This window comes from Narcine bancroftii, chromosome 9 (genome assembly GCF_036971445.1).
Source record: "Narcine bancroftii isolate sNarBan1 chromosome 9, sNarBan1.hap1, whole genome shotgun sequence".
In the NCBI taxonomy this organism is placed as follows: Eukaryota; Metazoa; Chordata; class Chondrichthyes; order Torpediniformes; family Narcinidae; genus Narcine; species Narcine bancroftii.
Window position 1 is genome coordinate 97,176,709 of NC_091477.1, and position 22,503 is coordinate 97,199,211.

Here is a 22,503-nt window from a genome sequence, read left to right on the forward strand (position 1 = left end):
TCCCCACTTTCAATTTAGTTTCTTCTTTCACCATGTTAAAATGAACCTTTAAATTATATCGCAACTCTTGCAGGACATTTATTGCAGTTAAATTCCTTAAAAAAAAAATGATAATTAAGCAAAGACAAGTATCAATGAAGCAATTTAATGATAGGCATTCATTTTTTTAAATTAATTCTTGAAGGAAAATAGTACATACTTCTGTATTTACACAATTTGTCTCTATTAAATCTATTCTAATTATCTTCCAAACCACTTTGATCCATGTCCTGCCGAGAAAATGACGTCTGATAATGCTTTGTTAAGATTTACCTCTGAAGAGCGACAATTGCAGCCTGCTCATTCTCATTATCTGCTTGTGTGGTGCCCAAGTACTGCCAGGCCTGTGTGCATATAAAAAGACTGGTTTTAATTCAGAGAAACATTTTTGCATTCACCAAAACTAAATTTTTTTATGATCACATACTAAAACAAGGAAAACATGCTTTGTTTCATACATGGAGGAAAACAAGAAGATTTGCAGATGCTAAGGTCTAGTGCAACATATAAAAATGCTCAAGAAACTCAGCAGGTCGCACAGCATCTATTGAAGGTAAAAGGCAAGATGGTGTTTTGGACCTGAACCTTCTGTGGATGCTGCGTGATCTGCTGAGTTTCACGAGCACTTTTGTGTACTGCAATCCTTGATAAATATACAGTAAAAGCTTTGTTATCTGGAATTCAAACAAACGGCAAATAAATTGTGGAAAATAATAAGGTAAAAAAAGAAATGGAAGTTTAAAATTGGTGTGCCTCACCGTTAGTTCATCAATCATGCAACACACAATCTCACTAATCCGGTAATATTCCAGACCCCATAGGTGCTGCATATCAGGGGTTTTGATAATAGGCTCATCTTGCACCAAATTTCAAGAGTTTTGTTTATGTTCTGCAACTTAAATTTTTGGTTTGTTTCCTAATTTTTCCTGGTTTGGGTGAAAGGAATGCTGACCTGAATTTTAACTGTTTCTCCCTCTATGTGTATATGCAGCATGTTCGGTTTTTATTTCAGATTTCTAGGTACCACATTTAATTTATTAAAAAAAAACTTTTATAAGCCATTTTATTTCTCCCATGAAGTGAAAACTAAATTTAGCATGTAACAGATCTCATTTCTGCATGCTCTGGGCAGTAGTCTAAATTCTATTCACCAAGAACAAAATGAAATAATGGCATATATCCTGTATAATCCTAAACCCCGACTAATAGAAGAACAACTTACAGTATTGATAGATCAAGTGTTTCAGATGAAAGAAAATAATTAGAGTGTAGTGCACGTCATAAGAGAACCAAAGACTTGTTGATCCAAACCAAGGCTTTTATTAACTAAAAGACTGGAGCATACTACAAGTAGGTCGACCAGTCCAGAATGACCTGCTCTGGCTAGGAGCAATCCTTTAAGACCTGCCAGTAGGTGTGGTCAGCCAATCACAGTCATCCTACGCTACCATCTGTACATATACACATTGGTGATAGAATCTGTACCGTCACATAGAGGAAGTGCACACAGAAGCAAATTAAAATAGGAAATAAGGTACCAATGCAGTATGTGCATTTTGCGTCTTAGCCACTTACTGAAAACAAAGCAGCAAGACCAGGTGGTTAGTAACTCTGGATTTGAGCCAGTGTGCCTGGTGCTGAACATGGTCGTGTTCCAAGAACTGAATATGTCAGGATCCATTAGCAACAGAAGTTGTCAAAGAGAACTAATATCCTAAAGTAGGGGCTTGCAAATGAGTATATAATCTTTGAAGTAGATTGATATTTTGATTAATTCTGCCTATTGTCACAGAGAAGCATTTTTCATTGAAGTTTCTGGAACAACCAGATTTAAAAAAAAAATGCGGACGGCAAGAATGAACGTAAAAATATAGTGAGTAGTTTCCAGGTTCACTCGGCCCTGGCATTCTGGTCTCTTGCGCATCTCCAATTTTAAACTGCACATTCATTGGTAGCAATGTCTTCTGCTCCAGAATTCACAGGCTCCAGAATTCTCCCAAGGAACGCTCCTGCTTTATTTCCTTTCCTCTTCTTTTATGACAATCCTGAAAAGCTATTTCTGTCGGAACTTTATGTTACCTGTCCCAATGGCTCCAAAGAATCTTCAGTCACAGATTTCAAATGTTAAGGGACATTTAAGCACCTCAAAATATCTTCCTCTCATAAATAAAGCAAGCTGCTAGTGAACTGGATGGAAAAGGCAGAGAAATACAGAGGGATGGGGAGAAAGGATGGAAGGAGAAAGATTGATATACAGGACTGTGTCTAATTGGATGCTGTAGCAAGATAACCTCTTTCTGCATGGTCTCATTTTATGGCCATTTATACCAAACCAGAAATAGTTCAATGAGAAGACCAATAGAGGTAAACACAGTGATGAAGCAGTTAGTGTTGCTTCCTCACAGCTCCAAGGGCTTGGTTTTGAAGCTGTTGCCTTCATGGGATTTTGAATTTTGCCCCATGCCACATATATTCTGCTGTTAGATTTATTGGCTCCTATAACCTATCCCTTAGATACATGGCAAAAGAATCAAAAGAAAGTTGATGGGCATTTGAGAGAATCAATTGCAGGGCTATAGGTAGGAGAGGGGGAAATTGATGGATTGCTCGGCTCTGAGCTGACATGGACCTAATGGGCTGAATGGCTGCTTTCTTTGTTCATTGCAAGGAAAATCACTGACCCTTCTCTTCATTTCCTCTTTGACGTACTTTACCTTCTAAAATTAACCACATAATCATTTCCACTGCAGTACAGTTCATGAAACAGTGAATTCTTGCACATTCAATCCCCAAAACTCAACCTCGAATTTCTCAATGACCAAAAGGCTGGTGGGAGCAATAACTTTATGCTGTACTTCACGATCACTTGAAGTGCTGTATGAACTGAAAATTAGGAATGAAAACAAGTAGCCTAAATAGCTTTCTTTTTATTCTTTTTCTTTTCATTGCAGCACAAGCAGGGGATACCCAATGTCCAACCATTGCAGTGGAAGAAGTGACTATTCAAATCAACTTTGAAGATGTGCCAAAATCTGTTTCCCAACAGAGTGATAGGATTCTTGATACGGTCTCAGAGCTCCAGCAGGATAACACCGTTCCCCATCCCTGCGATTGCCCGCACTTTTGCTTTTCCATCAAAGTGAGCCACTGTCAGTCTCAGGGTAAAGGTGCAACAATTAGTGGGTATTGAAATAATGCAATCTTTGTTGTGAAGGTGCTAATATGTCGGATATTCCAGGACTCTGAACACCAACAACAAAGGAACAGGGGTGCATTTCCGGAAAGGTGAAGTGCACACCTTGAAGGTGCACATTCAAGTGGTTGTCTTCTTGTCCATCTGCAGATGGTAAAGGTGCCATATTCAGGGTTTGTTCCTGAAAAGGGCTCAGCAAAGTTCACCCATTGTATTTTCTATTTAGTGCATACTTCAGCCACAATGGAGAAGGGGTGGGGGGGGGGGGGGGGGCGGCAGAATCCAAATGATGAATTGAATAGCAATCAGATGTTTATTGTGTACATCACTGAACCTTTTGAGTCAGCCTGAAAGGTACAATACCCTCACAGAATGAGGCTCTTCAGATATGGACCAGGCAATGGGTTACACAGTTAGTGCTAGCTGATGATTGCATAGGGTGGCACAGTGGTTAGCACAACGCTTTCACAGCACCATCGATAAGGATCGGGATTTGAATCCTGCACTGTCTGAAGGAGTTTGTACGTTCTCCACATGGGTTTTCCCCAGGGTCTCCGGTTTCCTCCCACCATTCAAAAAAAAAAATGTACTGGGGTGTAAATTGGGCGGCACTGACTCAAGGGCCGAAATGGCCTGTTACCATGCTGTACATCTAAATTTAAATTTAGCATCAATATCACAATTTTAACTTATTTAAACACAAATGACTGTTCGTGTCTTTTACATTTTCAAGGTGCACAATGCCAGCCTACCTCTGCATCATAGGGGTCCTGCAAAACCGCTGATTCCAATAACAAAACAGCGTTGGGCAAATCTCCCTCTTTCTGCTTTTTTATTGCTTCCTCAAATGCATTGGGCCAGTCTTTGTAGGGATTGTCGGTGTGAAAATAATAGCCCTGCCGCAGAAAGTTCATTGAAGTGAATAAAAAGTCCTTAAAGAATATAGTGGTTGTTAGACATCTAACATTCTAGAATTACATTGTCTACCAACTGGCTATCTACTTGATTCTCACCTTAATGTATATAATTTATCCTCAATGATCTTGGTATTTGTTGCATTATCACAATTCAATCATTTGTGAATTATTAAACTCAACGTTATCTAATTAAAGCCTGTTGAACTCCTTCCACCTCTCATTTATTCATTTGCTCTTTTAACTGTTTACTAATGCATTTACATGCACTACATTTCCTACTTATCTCTTCTGTCAGCGTTTGACATGAAGCAGAAGCTCACAGACCATCATATCTCAAAGAAGTAGTTAAAAAAAGGATTAAGAAGTTATGTTTTTCTAATTTTTCTTGCAGTTGAATAACTCCATATAGTAAGAATTCTCATTATTTCAGGTAGAATTTGAACATTAATAATTATGTAAACAATTAATGCGAGCAGTAACCATTTGATCATTCAAGAGTACGTTACTTTTAACATTTTGCATGAGGTTACCTTCTCATGTGGGGAGATAGCTATATTTGTTGGTGGCTGTTCACTTCCTTCCATCCAATTTCTACGTGCCATTTCCTCCCATTCATCTTGCATTTTATCCCAGAATTCCGTGTCAGACTGGAGAGAGGGGAAGAAAGTACAAAGGTTCAAGTGCTGTAATCACAAATGAATATCCAACAATCCAAAAATACTTGGCAGCAAATCATGCACATTAGATATCTAATTAGATATAGAATTAGATTATCTAATATCACATTAGATATCTAATGATGCTGGTGTCTCACAGTACGCTGAGGCACTGCTCAGATAAAATTGCTTGCGGAAACATAAAAAGGAGGTGGAAAGAATTCACTTTTTGTTGTTGACTTAAAATATCAGGATTAGTTTAAAAAATGTTCTTTGAATAACTGTGCAATCTGAATGATGCCAGTATCTATAGTCGGAAATGTGTTGCGATATTGCACAAAAATGAAAATAGTACTTGATCTGATAATAATTCATTTTCTGGTAAATTTAAGCCTCCTTTTTCATTACCCTAAGCAGCAGTAAAGATCCACAGAATAATATATCAGCAAATTCTGGGAAAACAACTTCATTACACCAATGATGGGCGTTTATTAGTTTACTTGTTGCGAATATTCTTTGATTTTATATAAGAACTTGAACTAGACTATTACAGCCGTGTTCCATGCAAAAATTGTGCCTTGGAATGACCTGTTCTAAGAAGAGGTAAAACTGGTTGCATTTAGTATCACTACTGTTTAACAATCTTTTTTTAAATTTAGCCATTCAGCACGGTAACAGGCCCCTTTTGGCCCACGAGCCCATGCTGCCCAATCACACCCAATTGACCAACCACCAGCTGGGGAGGAAACCAGAGCCCCTGGGGAAACCCCCACACAGACACAAGGTGAAGGTACAAACTCCTGACAGACCATAGTTTGTACAGTTGAATGAAGGAATACAATTTTTGCCACAAATGCATTCAAACTTCAACAATAGTATTCATTTCTATTCTAAGTCTGTCTCCAGGTGTCGTCAGCACAGAATCAGTGAATACATGCCAGCTTCAAGTTTTATACATTCACTGTTTAAAACCACAAAATATATTCTTTCCAAAAGATATGCAAGAGAAATGTTATTGGGAAGTAAAATCATATTTATTACTGGACAGTCTCTCTGAAACTTTTTAAAGCCACTCCATCAGAATATTTCTAATTTCAAGATTACGAACACAGAACATTTTAATAGTGCCCCTCACTTGTAAGAAACAGTCTTTATTTTCCTCTCAGTGGAATGACAAAAATGTGAAAAATTATGCCATTTTTATTTCTTCCTCTGTTAAGTATCTGAGGACCTGATTGGCTGATTAGTCTACCTGATGACTTGACCAATGCAGGAGTAATTTGGGCTTTCAAATAGTGAGTGACTGGCCTGCAAAGAGAGCAGTGGAAAAGGTTAGGCCAGATGCCAGAAAGGCAAGGTCACTGCTGCAGCAGGAAGCAGACACAGAACTCGAGAAAGACTGTACAACAGGCTTTATTCAGTTAAAAGACTCTGCTACAGTGGTAACTGTACTGGTGATTCCTGAGTGACTGGCTCAGGAGGGGACAGCTCAGGATTATATCCTGGGCGGTTGATTGACTGCCGGCCGGGTGGAGTTTGGTCTATTCAGATCGGCTGATTGACAGCCTGAAAGGTATGGTCTGTCCTTCAGTGATCTTCCTGCAGGTACAGAGATTGCCCCCTGCAGTAGGCAAGTGGTGAATCACCACAGTCACATATGAGTTCATCTCCAAATGCCCATGAAATATCAATGGGCCAGCCCAGAGAGAAAGACCAATACATCATGAATGCTTGATGTAGCAGTAAACCTGGTTGAGAGATGACAGCATGGAGGCAAATCCACGGGCACTCAGTCACTCTGGGGGACTCTCTTTTGCTTCTCTATCTTTGACTGTAGGGAGCTCCAGGCAATTTCTGCTGTTGATGAACCTTTGTCTTTGGGTAGACGGAATGACATTTTATGTAACATTACATTTTCTGTTTTATTACATGAGAATAAAAGAATCTCGAAGCAAATGTCAAAGAGAATGGGAAGTCTTTGTCCCATCTTGTAAGCAGTTTTGGATGTGACCTTCTATTCTTCCAGAATGAAGCTTAGTGGTAGAACCAGAAATTATTCAGCTTTTAATGTCTGATGTCAAAAGTTTCTTTGTAATGCAAGTATAGGCCATGTTATTTCTCACTGAGACCAATAGAAATATAGTCTTCAACCATGCAAGCTCAGACTAATGCCATTTTGGCACCAAACTGCCGGAGGCATTGAGGAGAAAGGGAGAGGATCCATCCAGGATTCACAAGTTACGATCAAACCCACTTCCATTCCAATGCTGCCCTGTTAGCCAGATAGCTACCTCTGGCAGTAACATGGTAGAGTTCAGAGTCAGGTCAACAAGCCCTTGAGCTGCAGCCTATTCCTTTCAGATAAGCAGTCATAATGATCTGAACTGTACATGCACCTGCCTCTATATCATCCATATGAAGTTACATTCTGGAAGGTCATACCGAGCAAAAGCACGGACCTTCAGAGGATTGATGTGCAGAGACAACTTGGGGTGCAAGAGCAAAGGTCTCTAAAAACAGTGAACCAGACAGATGGGTACTGATGAAGGTATTTAGTATGCTGTTCTTTGAGACCAGGACTTTAACTGTAAGAATTTGGATGCCATATTACAGCTGTGCCAAACATCTGTTAGACCACAGTTAGAATGTTGTATAGTTCTGGTCATGACACTGTAGGAAGGATGAGGTAGTAATAGAAAGAGGGCAAAAATAATTCACCAGGATGTTGGAGATCCACGTTCATAAGGAGAGATTGGATAGGCCTGGTTTATTTTCACTGGAGGCTCAGAGATGACCTTGTAGATGATATAATTATGAGAGGGATAGCTAAGATAGATGGTCAATCAGGGCAGGGGTTTGAATTATAAGGCATAATTTAGTACCAATATTGCTAACTAAACCAGGATGTAAGCCTACAATGTCTATTCAATTTATTTTTCATCACATATCAGATCATATTGTGCTCAAACATTTGTCATTTCGCAACCTAATTCATAGACCGTTTCCAAGCTGTGAAGAGTTGTCAATTTCTACATTCTGCTCCCCCACAAAAAAGTGAAGAAATTGGACTAGAAGATGGAGTATGTGGTAAATGGCAGGATTCTTGATAGTGTGGAGGAACATGGGATCTTGGGGTTCAGGCCCTCAAGGTTGCAGTGCAGTTTGATATGGTGGTTAAGGCGGGTTATTGTGTGCTGGCTGGAGGATTGAGTTCAAGGTAATGCTGCAGGTCTATAAAACTTTGGTTAGACCACACTTGGAGTATTATGTTCAGTAATGGTTGACTAATTGGAGGAAGGAAGTAGAATCTTTAGAGAGGACGCAGAGCAGATTTACCAGGATGTTGCCTGGATTAGAGAACATGTATTAAGAAGCAAGGTTGATGTAGCTTGGCTTTTCTCTTTGGAGCAATGAAAAAATGAGAGATTACATAATAGAGGTATACAAAATTATGAGAGACATCAATAGGGTGGAGAACCAGCACCTTTTACCCAAGGGTGACAAAAGCAAATGCCAGAGGACATCCATTTAAAGTGAGTTAATCATTTAGGTGAAATGTCAAAGATTTTTTAAAAAAATTGATAGTTGTGGGTGCTTGAAATGCATTGCCAGGAGTGGCATTGGAGGCTGGAACAATAATGACATTTAAAATAGTCTCATATAGGCACATGGATGTAAGAAAAGTAGAGGTTATGGGTGTGAGATAGGGAAGGATTAGAATGTTGTGTAGAAGGTATACATTGGTCAGCACAACATTCCAGCTGAAGGCCCTGTGCTGTGCAGTAATGGTGTGTGTTCTAAATTCAGTGACCTCAACTGCTGCCTTTGCTCTTTCAAACTCTTCCTCTGTTGAATGGTTTCGAGTTAGTAAAGCACTTCCCCAACGTTGCTCCTTGGTCAACCGACTCTGGGATATTAAAAGGAGACAAAATTATCATTTATCTTGTAATGAAAAATGCTCATCAAAAACTTGCTTTGTAACAGTTTGCATAATAAATCTAAAATTGTAAAGAATAAATTGTACATTCTGTGAAACACGGTATAAATTTCATTCTAAATTCCATGTTGTCCTAAATAACACTTTAAAGCAAAGTAAGTGGTTTAAAATGAGATGCAACCTATATTTGAACATAAAGTTGTAAATCAAACTAAATTACAAATTTTCTCATTTTCACTGCAGCAGCTGACGATTTCAATTTAATGAACTAATCTGGGAATAAATAAGATAGTTTCAGTAATGGTGATCATGAAACCATGAGAATATTGTAAAACCTCTGTTCATTCTCTCCAGGGCTTTCGTAACTGGACCTCTGCCCAAACCCATCTCTGTCTGCCAAGCAGGCTGTTTCTGCAGACTTCACCAGGGAGGCTGATGCAAATGAAGCCTGCTGTTAAAATCTCCCTGATCTTATGCTGCAAGAGGGCTACCTCAGCCACCTCATATCAAAGCTAACCAGCTCCTATAGGGATTCAAAAATAGACACACACACAATGTCAAAAGCATTATTTAATCTTGGCCAAATTTATTGAAAATGTACATTTTTTCTCCAATTGTTACATACTTTAGTGAAAACAGCTCTTGATATATGAGCAATATTTATTACCTGTGTTGTTGGCATTTGTTCCAGTTCTGTTGATGATGGATGTAGTTCTGTTGCATTTTTATGGGTTGCAGATTGGACCCTGTTATCTGTAGACCTATATGGGATCATAGGTATTTTTAAAATAATTGTTTCCATAATATTTAGGGCAGGCAATATTTATTTCCAATGAAGTAAAAATTAATTACTTATATGTAATCAACAATTGGCCTAGATGACCACCAGATTCTATAAGATAGTCAAACAACCAACAGAATATTGTAAACAGTATTTTTCAATGTATAAAACTATTTATCAAATTTTTCAGTTAGCTTTTCCGGTGGGACATTGAAAGATGGCCAGTACAAATTCACAAGGGACTTACTGTGTAAGACAGAAATATTAAATGAGCACATTTATTTTTGAATATAATCCATGACTATTCATAATTAATAATGCCATTAAAGTATGACATTTGAATTATTTATTTCTATTTTAATAGTTTTCAAATATTCCCATGTCAAAGTTTAAAATCCATTCAAAATAGTTCAGCCAACAAAGACTCATCCTTAGCTACCAAGGATCTTGTGAACAATTGTGTCTCACAATCTTTCTTGAAGCCTTGTTGCAATTGAAAGTGCACTTCCCAACTCTGGTCTACCCAGGACCAGTGAATCTCTGTGGGGGATTAGGGATCATAAGACTAAAATGGAATTAAGCATTTTAAAAAAAATAACACATCTTAAAGCATTTAAAAATGATAACTAAAACACACAAATAATAAAGAGCATTAAATCAAGGTGATACATTCTTGCCCTCAACTTACCCATCCTTCGTCTAACCATTCAGCCCTGAAAACACAACATCCCTGAATCCTATGCCCAATCTCCAGTGGTGCAGGGTTTGAGAGGTGATCTCCATTGATGACATTGGGAAATCTCAGCAAGTATAGCACCAACACTGAACTGTACATGGAATCCAGTGGTGGAATACATGGACAGATTTGTTTCTCTTAATCCACGAGTGAGTTCAGATATTCCAGTCAGTGCATGTTTGCAATTAGGTCCAAACATCATAAATTTATGTATTCTTTTTATTCTCACATTGCAGGTGATAACCACCTAATAATTCTGTATGATTAAAACTGATCAGATTGCATTTCAAAAATATTAATGCTGGCATTGATAAATATCAAGTTGTCTTTTGCTATTTAACTTGGACAAGGCAATAAGAATTAAGCAAATAAAACAGTTTTTCCCTTTTGCTTTTTTGTAAATATATTCATTTCACGAGAACAGCAAAATTTTAAAAAATACAATGCAAGTTAGTGAGTTAGCAAAATTTAAAGTACCATTTAACAAACTGCAAGAGGAAGTCAGCAAGTCAAACAGCGTCAGTGAAGACAAAGGGATGGTCTACGCTTAGGGTATGAACCTACATCAGGACTCCACTCCTTTCCTGCCATCTCCCTCCCTCCGCCCCCCCCCACCAATATTTTTTGCCCAAATGTTTATCAGAAACATTTTCAGAATATTTTTTAATATGTTATTTCATACCTCACTGCATCTTCTTCTATGAAGTGGCCTCATCAAGGACTCCGGAAAAATTTGATCTTGAAACCTTTGCACCATCATAAAATGTGCATCTGGAATGTACATCTTGCTTCTCATTTTATCTTGTTTGCATATACATAATAGTTTCTCTAAAATGCTTTTAATTTATAATATAATCTTTTGAATTAATTTTTATACCAATTATAATGAATATTTTTGATTCATTAAATAATATTATGAATTTAATATTATCTTTATTAAAGATTAATACATATATACTTAATATTTTATCTTAATATTGTACTCTCAGAAAATGTTCTTTGTCTTCACTCCTCACGGGAAACATTTTGTGAGCTGAAGCAAATGATTATTTTTCGTTGTGGGTTATCCTGAAAATGGAACTAAAGTCTACATTTTGTTCATGCAGGGAAATCCCTGTGCAGCAATGAGCAGGGGAATAGTTGGAAAACCAAAGTACAGGAGACTGCAGGTGCTAGATTCGAGAGCAACAATCAGCTGGAGCACAGCATGTCAAACAGAGTTCCCTCAAGTTCCTCCAGTAGATTGTTCATTAGTCAAAAAAAAAGTAATGTGTGAGTTATGTTTCAGGGCACGTGGGCTATTTGTAAAAGTTCACCCAAATACCACCAAGTCCTACATGCTTGGAGCATTAAGAGTGAAACAAATGAGTTAGAAGAATACACAGTATCTGGCACTAAAGATTTGATCACAAAGAACTGGCCAAAAGCTGATCTTACCTTGGAGATAAACTCTACAGGTTATAGGGTCCTTAGAAAGGTCAAGTAAGTTAGGACTGTAGAAGGAACAAGCTGAAAAAGGTATCCTTAGCTGTAACTTGCATTCATGTGATTATCATGTCCGCAACTACTAACAATCCATCCCAGTGTGAACTTGGTATCCCAGCACATCGCATTTCCCACCTCCACACATTCCCCTCCTCCACACATTTCCCTCCTCTACAAGCTAGCTTCCCCCTCCCCCAATTTTTAATGGAACCCTGTGATTGTGGCCACTGCACAAAACAGATGTTGGATGACCACACAGTGGGGCCTTTCATGCCACTGACGAATTTCTACACTCACGACTTTGAAGGGACTTACTCAGAAAATTTGTAAATAAGTGTCGGGAGCAGAGACGCACATGTAAGAAATGTTATAGTGGGGGATTTAAAATTTCACAATCTTCAGGAAGAAGCAGAAAAGCTCCTGACTGAAAGGAACAAATTTTAATAATATATTCATAAAGTTTTTAAAAAATAATAAACAGGAAGAAATTGATCATATTGCTAAGTGGCCCATATTTTGACAACATTTCAATGGTTTGTTCAACAGGAATCCACATTTTGCAATCATCTGATGAACTTGGACCTATCTGTGGGATTTTGCTTTCGAAAATGTGAATAGAAAGGTACAATAGAAAGATGTAACCTGTTGGAGTTTTGCCTGCTAGGAAGTTTAGAACAATCTTCAGACCATTTTAGAAATAAATTGCAGTGAAAATCTGGAATTCATTCTTGCAATAAAACCGTGGGTACAACATCAACTGGACTTTTCAAGATGAAGGTTAAAGTTATTTTTGTGGGCAATCTTCTTAAGGGGTAGGGTCAACTGATGGAACAGTGAAAGGGAATCTTACAAGTCTATTTCTGTTCTTATGTTCAGCCAGGTTTTGATCCCAAATTAAAACAATCACAGGATAAGTACTCTTTTATAGACAGACTTTACTTTTGGGCACTTGTGCTTTTTTGCTGCTGTCAGACGATTACAAAGGGGAAGGAGTGTGCAACATTGAGATAAGACATGTAATTAATGCCACATTTGGCCAAGGACAATTGTCTAAATCTGCAGTGTTTTGATGAAATGAGAGTGATTGTTTTGGAGGTTAACCTTCAATTGGTAGGACATTTTTACTAAAGTCTACAAAATTGGCAATAATAAAAATAATTTGGGTCGGTTCTTCATTTAAAATATTGGTCGGTCAAATATATTTTTTTTAAATTTGGTTGTAGTATTTGTTTTTATATCCCAGAGATTTTCAACTTGTATAAAATATTTTGCCTGCAACGACATTTCATGACATACAAATTTCTTCTTCTGAATCTGATTCGACAATGTGGTCAGTGTTCAGACCTTTGGCTTTTTGATTTAGAATTACTTCTTCAAACTTAGACTCACTAATATGCAAGAGGTAAAGAATAATATCCCTGCTTTCAGATCAGCATGCAGTCAATCTGATCAGGGAAACAGAGCTTTCTCAGTGATGTAAGATCAAGGGCAAGCAAAAGCACAGATTTGACACAGCCTCTGGTACCTCGATCACAAAAAAGGCAGTTCTATCTTGTAGCGTCACTGAAACATCAACTTAGAAAATATTTACCAGAGGAACTCCTGTGAGGTAACCCTGTTGGAACATCTCCTTTCTGTAACCCATTGCTCTTCAGGAGTCTTCACACTCTGCAAATTCACTTCTTCCCATTTTTCGATGCGTGGTGGGATACTAACTGGACAAAGTTGAAAAGAAACATAGTTATCGCTGGGCAGGAAGAAACTAGCTTTTGTTCTATTCCTGGTTGACAAAGTACAAATTCTTCAGTGTGTAAGCAGAGCGGCCTATTTTTAGCAAAAAAAAATGAAGGCACAAACAACTGTAGATGCCGGAAATCACAACAAAAATTAAACTGCAAAAGGAATTCAGCAGGTTGAACAGTACCCGTGAAGGCAAAGGCATGGTTTTCATTTCAGGTTGAGATCCTGCATCAGGACAATTTTAAACCTTCCCTGCAGTAGTTGAAACTTTATTCTTGTTGAATTAGGATGACTTACTTTCGAATAAAAAGTTGACCCAATTTGTTGGAAATGCCAAAACTCAAGGGTACAAGTTTAAAGTGAGGGGGTAAATTTAAAGGAGATTTGTGAAGTAGTTTCTTTTAAATATAGAGAGCGTCATACACCTATAAAACACTGCCAGGGAGGTGGCAGAAGCAGATACAACAGCAGCGTTCAAGGACATTTGTACAGACATTTCAAACAGGCAGTGAATAGAAGGGTATTGACCATTTGCAGGCAGATGGGATTAGTTTAGATTGGCATCATAGTCAGTGCTGACATTGTGGGGTGAAGGGCCTATTCCTGTGTCAGACAGTTCTAGGTTCTAATTTCCATTGAGAAACAGTGCAGCAAACAGCACCCTTGATGTAGGAAATTGTACAAGTCTTATGGCTGCTAAAATTGGTCTATTTTCTTTCTCCCTCAAAGTTGTTTCCAGAAAACTTGAAAATTCCTTTCTGTCATTTTATTAGCATGTGCTTCAACGATAAATCTATTCTTGATGAAAATCTGATCAAGTGTTAAATCAGAACTTGGGTAAGATTCTTACAGAGTGCCGGATTCCATTTCTGGTAAATCAAAGGCCCTTAGCTTGAATGAGAAATTTGTATTTTATCTCTAATGTTCACATCAAATTTCAGCCCTGGATTGTAAATCATACAGCAGTAAATAAAAGATGCAAGGAAACCTGTCTCATCTCTTAAAAACTCAATGCTGCAGAAACTCAGCTGGTCAAACAATGTACTTTATGTAGCAAGGTAAAGATGCATAAACCGTTTCAGGCTTGAACCCTTCATGTTTCAGCAGATGCTCGAACAAAATGGTTGGGTGGGGGTGGTGGGCAGGAGGAGGAGCACGGTCCCAAATGCAGCAGGTAATAAGTGGATAAGGGAGGGAGGGCATACCAGTAAGCAGGGGGCAGAGAAATCACTCTGTGAACGGAGAAGGAAGGAATGGAGAGCAGGAGTAAAGAAGATAAAGGGAAAGAGAAGGGAGGGAGAACAGAGAGTAAGCCAGCAGAAATCGGAGAAGTCAAAGTTAATACCATCCAGTTGGAGAGAGCCCTGACGTAAAATCAAGTGTTGTTCCTCCAATTTATGGGTGGTCCTGGTGGGATAGTACTTGAGGCCATGGACAGACATATGAACATGGGAGTTGGGCATGGAATTGAAATTGTTGGCCACTGGGAGATTCCTGTCACAGATGCGAACAGAGCGAAAGTGTTCAGCGAAGTGATCTCCCTATCTGCATTGATCATGATTCTTTATTTGGAGGAACACCACTTGATTTTTCTGTCTGGGCACTCTCCAATTGGATGGCATTAAAGTCGACTTCTCCGGTTTCTGCTAGCCTACTCTCCGGTCTCCCTCCCTTCCCTTTGTCATCTTTCCTGCAGCTCTCCACCTTCTTCTCCCTCTAATCACAGAGCCATCCCTTCTCCCCCTGCTTGCTGGTGTGCCCTCCCTCCCTTATCCACCTATTACCTCCTCCCTTTGGGACCATGCTCCTCCCCTCCTCCACTATCATATTGTTCAGGCACCTGCCAACATTTTACCCATACCTTGATGAAGCTCGAATCATTGGTTATGAATCTTTATTTACTTCTAATTCATGCCTTTTATGTTTTCAGCATCTTTTAAAAGCTACTTACTTTTCAAGTGCCATTGCTGCTATTTTACTGATAAACATGGTGCTAACAAGATAAAATATTCTCATTCCTTTAAAAGGGATAAGTCTGTTGCAATACCAGGAATATGCTAATTGCCATAGAGCCTGGATTTTCGATTTTAGTTTGTGCTTAAAAATTTTGGAATCTGAAGGATGTTATATTTCAGCAGTGGAGCTCTCCATGTTGTTGCAGCCAAGTGCCAACCAATAATATATCCTGAAGATCCTCTGATTGATAACTGACCGACTTGATTTTTGCACTGTTTCTTGCCAGTCAAGCAAGTACTTTATCTCCATTGACAGAGAGAGAGAGAGAGAGAGAGAGAGAGAGAGAGAGAGAGAGAGAGAGAGAGAGAGAGAGAGAGAGAGAGCGCTAACACTGGCCATAAACTAATGTTGTATTGATAATCCCATTCACAATGCAGGGCAAATGTTGGGTTCTTAAAGATGGATGATCGAAAGTGGAAAGGAAATTCAAACTATGCATAAATACTGAAAGATTAAGTAGAGATAGAGCAGTGGTAAAGTTCTAGGATGAGCAACCATTGTTCTTTGCCATTGATCTAATCCCATGAGTTCAAATCCCACCACAGCAACTGGGGAATTTGGATTCATACAATTATTCTAGATTTTTTTGGGGGAATGAAACCACTGGAGAATTGTAAAAAGAAACATTGACACATTGATGTCCTTTAAGGAAGAAATCTGCAATCCTTACCTGGTTTGGTCCGTAATATGACTCAGACCAAGCAACATTGCATCCTTATTAAATGCTGGCATTTCCAGTGATGCGCACATCCCAGGAAGGGATGAATAAAAAAAATAAGAACTATCAAATTTGCTTTTACTTCATAAACATGATAGTTCTTTCAGAAAAATGTAAAGCCTTTGGTTGGAGAATACTGGCATCAATTTTTGCTCCGGTTGACAATGGGCAATTCATCGTATGTTACATTTGTTTTTCGTGTAATGCACATTTATGATAGTTGTGCAAATGTAGTCATTGTGAGGTGTTTCACAATACATATCACATTATCATTGAACAAAAGAAGGTGAAGTCAACAATGCCAAATCCTGCCAATGCTTTAGTGCTATAAAATTATCTATAATTTACCATTAAATAATCCCTTATTTTCAGATTTTGTAACAAACTCAGACATAGAAAACAGAGTAAAAAAATCCACATGGTAATAAACTCATTACTTTCATAAAAGTTCTATTATTTCAGTATTTTTACCAATTACCTTGCAAAAGTATGTTGTCATAATTTATATGCCAAGGAACAAATTAAATGAGCATAGGGGCAAAAGATTAAAACTGTCAACAAAAAAAACCCAAATATAATTTAAAAAAATCTGACATTTGGGTGAAAAATTGTCCTTATTAGGCCCATATTTTAGGTAGACAGCAGGGTGAATAGTATAATAGCAGAACCCCAAATCTGAGAGTAGGAGACTTCTAATGCAGGCCCCAAATGTAGGTCAATTACAAGTCAAACATGCCATTATATGGAAACTATATAATACTTGCAGTATACCAAGCATGTGTCCAATTTGTCCCACTCAGAATACGTTGGTGGCTCCTGCCTGCTATCTTTACCACAGGGTTGGATCAACCTGCTACCAACAAATAAGATGGTCCAAGACTCAGTAGATCTAATACACAAAGCATCTGCTGAGGGTAAGGCAGATATCTCATGTATATATGGTTCACTGGGCCATTTGATTTGCTGGATTTAATTTTACTAGAATGAATATTCCATTTAGAACACTATCACATTTTTAATGGAGCAGAATCAATCCAGGTTACTTCACAAGACTATCAGGAAAAATGTAAGCCAAATTACTCAAGGAGACACCATAGCAAACTGGTTGAAGGGGAGAGCCTGAAGGAAAGAAACAGAGGCTGGTGATTAAGGAGGGAATTCCAGAGTTGGTGCTCTGTGATGAGAACTGGTGCCACACAAGCACACTGCAGGGTTGGAAGTGATTGCAGAGTTAGCATGGGGAAAGATGATGAAGAAATTTCAAAATATCAATGATCCTTTGAAGATTAAGGTCTGCAAACTCAGAAATAATGGATAAATAGAGGTTGATGGAAAAGGTACTGAGTTTACAGAGAATGGACCAAGGTGGCAGACAAAACATTAGGGTTTTTTTGCTGTCACATACAATATTACTACCATCTGCACACTCCCTTTCAGTGTGCCAACTTGCAGGACTCAAAAAGTAGTGCAAGTCACAACAAAGCAGCACTGGGATGCCGAGATCTAAAACTCCATTTTGGGTCATTTTTTCCCCCTCGAGTAGAATTTTGAATTCATCCACTAGAACTAAATGGGTATCAAAGCATCAATTCCTCGATGTCCCAATCCCTCAAACATTTAATTCAAATCAAATATCAGGAGGGAAGTGCAATATTGTATGTTTCACATCACTGACTAGAGACACATTTCTGTATTCATTCTGGTAGACAGGAAGCCTGAAAATTCAACGCAATTTTTTTTCATGAACTCAAAGGGAGCTATCCTTGATTCATCATGTTCTTTATTTCTGTAAAGTTAATCTTCTGGCATTTAACAACATGAAAGGATTGGGGGAAAATATTCCAATGCCATGGCTCTTGAAGCAATCTTATTTCTGGAATCTATACCAAAATTTATACATTTTACCCTGTGCACATTTTCATGAAATATCAATAAACAATCTACTTTTCACAAAGGTTCAATTTTTTTTGAAATCAGGATAAAAAAACTATTTTCCAAGTAAATTTAAATCGATGCAGATCACAATACTATTCTCAGTCATTTTTCATTTATAGTGAATCACTTCTACAAATTCTTGTTTCAAATTCAATCATTCCATCTATATTCTGCACTCATTTGGATTGGTTTTGCAGGTGCATTTTAACGTGCAATACATTTTACACTTTACACTGTTTTGAGATGATGTTAATTAATATCCTTGGGTTACTTTTTAAAATCCTTGTCAAGTTATTTTGCACAGCTGTGAATTCAGATAAATGGTGGTCCAAAGATTACAATACAAGAGGTGCCTTGTGCATTTAATTTCAATTTGTGGTTCGAGACATTTCCCACATTTTGTATAAAATAAAACATGAAATATTAATGTTTTGGTTAGTGAAATTCTACAGAGCAGTGTCGCTGTCTCATGTGATCTGAAAGGGACGCATGGAGATGAATTCATGGGTTGTCATTTTAAAATGACTCATGGGGAGTGTTCTGTGCTGATACCCCAACATAAATGCATTAGAGATGTCAATAAAGATGAACAAATGAATACATTGTACATTCAGACCACTTCAAAACAGGAAAGTTGATTTTATAAGCACAACAAAAGTGATAGTTTAAGACAAAAATAAGGTTAATGTAAAAAAAAATCCATTTGCAATAAAATTGTGAAAGTGATAAATTGAAAATAGATAATGACCCCCCCCCCCCCACCCCCCGGCTCAGTATCACATATTGCACATGCTTTAAAAAAAAACAATGCTGACAAAAGCAAGGAGGAAGTCAAACAGTGGTCGAACATGCATAGTGAATGGTAGGACAGGAAGGAATGCTGATACACAGAGACTTGAGGTCCAAATCCATAATTCACTGTAAGTGGCAATGCTCATTCATGGCTGCTCAGATTATGGAAAGTGTAATAAAAATCACAATCCTAGAGTAACTCAGCAGGTCAAACAGTGTACTTTCTGAAGCAAAGATAAAAATATGTAACTGACATTTCATCACAAGCTCAAGTCCAAATCGTCATTTCTGTATCATCTTTGGTATATACTGGACACTGTTTGACCTGCTGAGTTTCTCCAGCTTTGTGTTTTTACTTCAACCACGGTGTCTGCAGACTTTCGTGTTTTACTTCTGCAAAGTGTATATCGATGACCTAAAATTTAAACATTAAGACAGAATGGCAGGGAAACTTAAAATAACATTAATTTCCACAGAATATAATGAAATAATTCAGGATTCATTTGATTCATACCGGCATCGAGGGATGGTCTATGTGGGGATTTGACACTCTGGGTATTTTGCGCAATTTTTACTTTGATTAGGTCGGTTTCATCTGGCTCTTTTCTAAAGGAGGCAGTTTTAGCTGTTTCACCTCTTGAGGCCACATCACATTTCTTTGTCTTACTATTGCTTGTCATGGCTGGCTCCATAAGGTCCAAAAGATCCAAAGCTGGTGACAGAACAGCAATATTAAATGGCGTTATTAAAAGTCAATGAACAGGAAGGCAACTTAGTAAAGTTGATTTACATTGGTTTTCTTGCAGAAATAATTTGATAATAGCATTTCAGCCTTTCTTGTATCACTAAATTACTTCACAGGAGTATTTTTGAACATTGCCTGTCAGGAAGATGTATTGTAATTTCTGGAACATGAAGCATCAGCTTTGTTTCAATATGTTCATTTGGACTGGTGCTAACTAAAGCTATATTTGAAGGTGAAATTCAGCTGGATCAGGACAGAAGTCATTCTTTTTATACCTGCTGGGAGAGAAAGCAGAAAGTCTGGATAACCCACATTTTCAGATGACCCTCTAGTCACCTGCTGCAGATGGAAGGAATATTGGCCTAGAGAGGGTCATGTGACCTCTCCAGTGGGAACCTGGTCGGAAGCCACCATATTTGTCAATCAAGATCAAGACCACTCATTTATCCACTGGCTCCTTTAAAAGATCGGACACATCACCTGCTCTAGTTCGGGCACACTTGAGACGGCCCTACTAGTTGGTGGGGGGGGTGGGTATAAAGCCCATCGTGTAGAGCAGCTGGGTCTCTTTTCCCTGAGGAATGAAACCAAGTTCCACTCCAGGGCATGAGCCAGAGACAATGCTGGAGAATCAATCCCAAGGTGTGCGCCAGCAACGGGCGGGAGACGTGTGCCAGTAGCGGGCGGGAGGCGTGTGCCAGTAGCGGGCGGGAGGCGTGTGCCAGTAGCGGGCGGGAGGCGTGTGCCAGTAGCGGGCGGGAGGCGTGTGCCAGTAGCGGGCGGGAGGCGTGTGCCAGTAACGGGCGGGAGGCGTGTGCCAGTAACGGGCGGGAGGCGTGTGCCAGTAACGGGCGGGAGGCGTGTGCCAGTTACGGGCGGGAGGCGTGTGCCAGTAACGGGCGGGAGGCGTGTGCCAGTAACGGGTGGGAGGTGTGTGCCAGTAGCGGGTGGGAGGTGTGTGCCAGTAACGGGCGGGAGGTGTGTGCCAGTAACGGGCGGGAGGATTATTGTGCACACCAACAAACCATTCTTGTAACATATTTCTCATCTTCCAATTAATCAGTGTTCCATACCTGCACCGGGTCTATGGGTGCCGGGTATTGTTTGTTTCATCTGTGTGTTTAACCATGGGAACCGTGAGTGATAGTTATCTGTCAGTTTTACCAAATAAAGGTCCTTTGTTATATTTAATTCATGTCCAGACTCATTGCTTCTCGGACCTGCTGCACGTATTCCTCACATCACAAACAGGTAATAAAGTTTTCATTTAGATTTATCAAGCTATCTGGAAGCAAATTCGATGTGACCTTTGTTATAAGAGGAAAGAAGTGCAAAGAAGGGATATTGTGGTTCAACTGTTCAGGTCTTAAATGTGTACTGTGTATAACTGTGGTTTCTTTTACTTAAGGCAGGACATGTTCCCCTTAGAGACAATGCAGCTAATATTAACCAGATTGACTCCACAAAGGAAGATGTTACCTTACAAAGAAAGATTAAACAGATTGAGTTTATTATATAATTTAGAACAAGAAGTGATCATATTGAAATGTGCAAGTTCATGACTGCTCGAAAGGGCAAACATGAAAGGGTTATTTTCTCTGGGAGGGGAATCTAGAAGAGGGTGTAGCTTCATTGAAAGAGGTCAACCACTTTTGATTGAAGAGGAATTTCTTTCCTCAAAGAATTGATTCTTTGAAATTTCGACTGAGCCAAGATTGATAGATTTTTTTTTAAATAACAGGGGAATTGAGGATCAGGGATAAAAAGGGAAGAATGTGGGGAAGTGAGACCCCAAGATCAGATGAGCCATGATCTAATGGAAGGGTGGAACAGGTTCAAGAGGCCTTTGACCTATTACTGCTCCTATTCTATATTGTTTTAACTAAGATACAATACTACCAAAGGCTTAATGATTTTACACAGGACTCAAGGGCAGTGAAAAAAGTCAGCCTCATAAAATATTCACTATATCAAACTCTCCACATTCACCTACCAGTAATAAATCAGGAATGGAACTAACCCTAACAGGTCCAACCATGCTCTCTTTACTGTTTTTCCAAGCTTCACACCCACATCTCACAGTTTGCACAAACTTCACTGTGACAGGCGCATCATTCACAACACATGGCGTTGATATTCATTAACACGCATACTGCTCACTTCAAGGATGAAGTGGCACAAAAGCTATATCAGTAGCAACAAACAGATGGGAGGCATGCAAGGTAAACCCGTTGAAGAGTAGTCAAGTCATAACTGTAGCAGTCATTCCAGAGTCCACACAGTGAAAAAGTCCAAGACATCCTCCCTCTGCAAGACTTTTCCCTTATCACAAAATCTCCAAGTTTAAAAGCTGAAGTATACAAATTAATTTCTTTCTTTCACACCCCCTTCACAATAACCATGGTGATTTTTAAAAAAAATGTTGATTGCACATTTATCATCACCCATTCAGATGGGCATATTGTGGATGTAGAAGTTAGTTTATTGGTAGAATTTGCATGCAAGGAATGACTTTGTATGAGTGTTTACAGCCAAGGCAAGATGAAAGATTTGCAGTTTGGCCAGTTAGTGGCCGAGACTGCACTTTAGTTCACCTGCAGAGTCAGATGACAAGAGAAGACTGAAAGCGCATACACAATGTAAAAGAACAAGGCAGATTCCAGCTTTTACTTTGCCTTGTGCAAAACCTGCAACCATCCTTTCCATCATGATATTACTGGGAAACACTTTTCAGCAATTGTCAACTCAACCATCAAGCCATGCTCTGGCTGATGCTTCCAATATCCCACTGCATCTATTACTTCATCTGCTGC

General features: G+C 38.8%; 1 protein-coding gene across 10 annotated transcripts in view; it reads right to left on the reverse strand.

Annotated features, from left to right (window-relative positions):
* The window catches only part of pex5la (peroxisomal biogenesis factor 5-like a), a 126,608-nt gene that overhangs the window by 22,324 nt on the left and 81,781 nt on the right, over nucleotides 1–22,503 (reverse strand). For all 10 annotated transcript variants that reach the window (XM_069896989.1, XM_069896997.1, XM_069896993.1 and 7 more), the window contains 7 exons: nucleotides 19,460–19,657; nucleotides 13,336–13,459; nucleotides 9,410–9,503; nucleotides 8,617–8,712; nucleotides 4,680–4,796; nucleotides 3,985–4,128; nucleotides 313–383 (listed from right to left, as the gene is read on the reverse strand). In XM_069896989.1, the coding sequence (XP_069753090.1) occupies nucleotides 313–383; nucleotides 3,985–4,128; nucleotides 4,680–4,796; nucleotides 8,617–8,712; nucleotides 9,410–9,503; nucleotides 13,336–13,459; nucleotides 19,460–19,657 (844 nt within the window). The remainder of the gene's footprint in view (nucleotides 1–312; nucleotides 384–3,984; nucleotides 4,129–4,679; nucleotides 4,797–8,616; nucleotides 8,713–9,409; nucleotides 9,504–13,335; nucleotides 13,460–19,459; nucleotides 19,658–22,503) is intronic.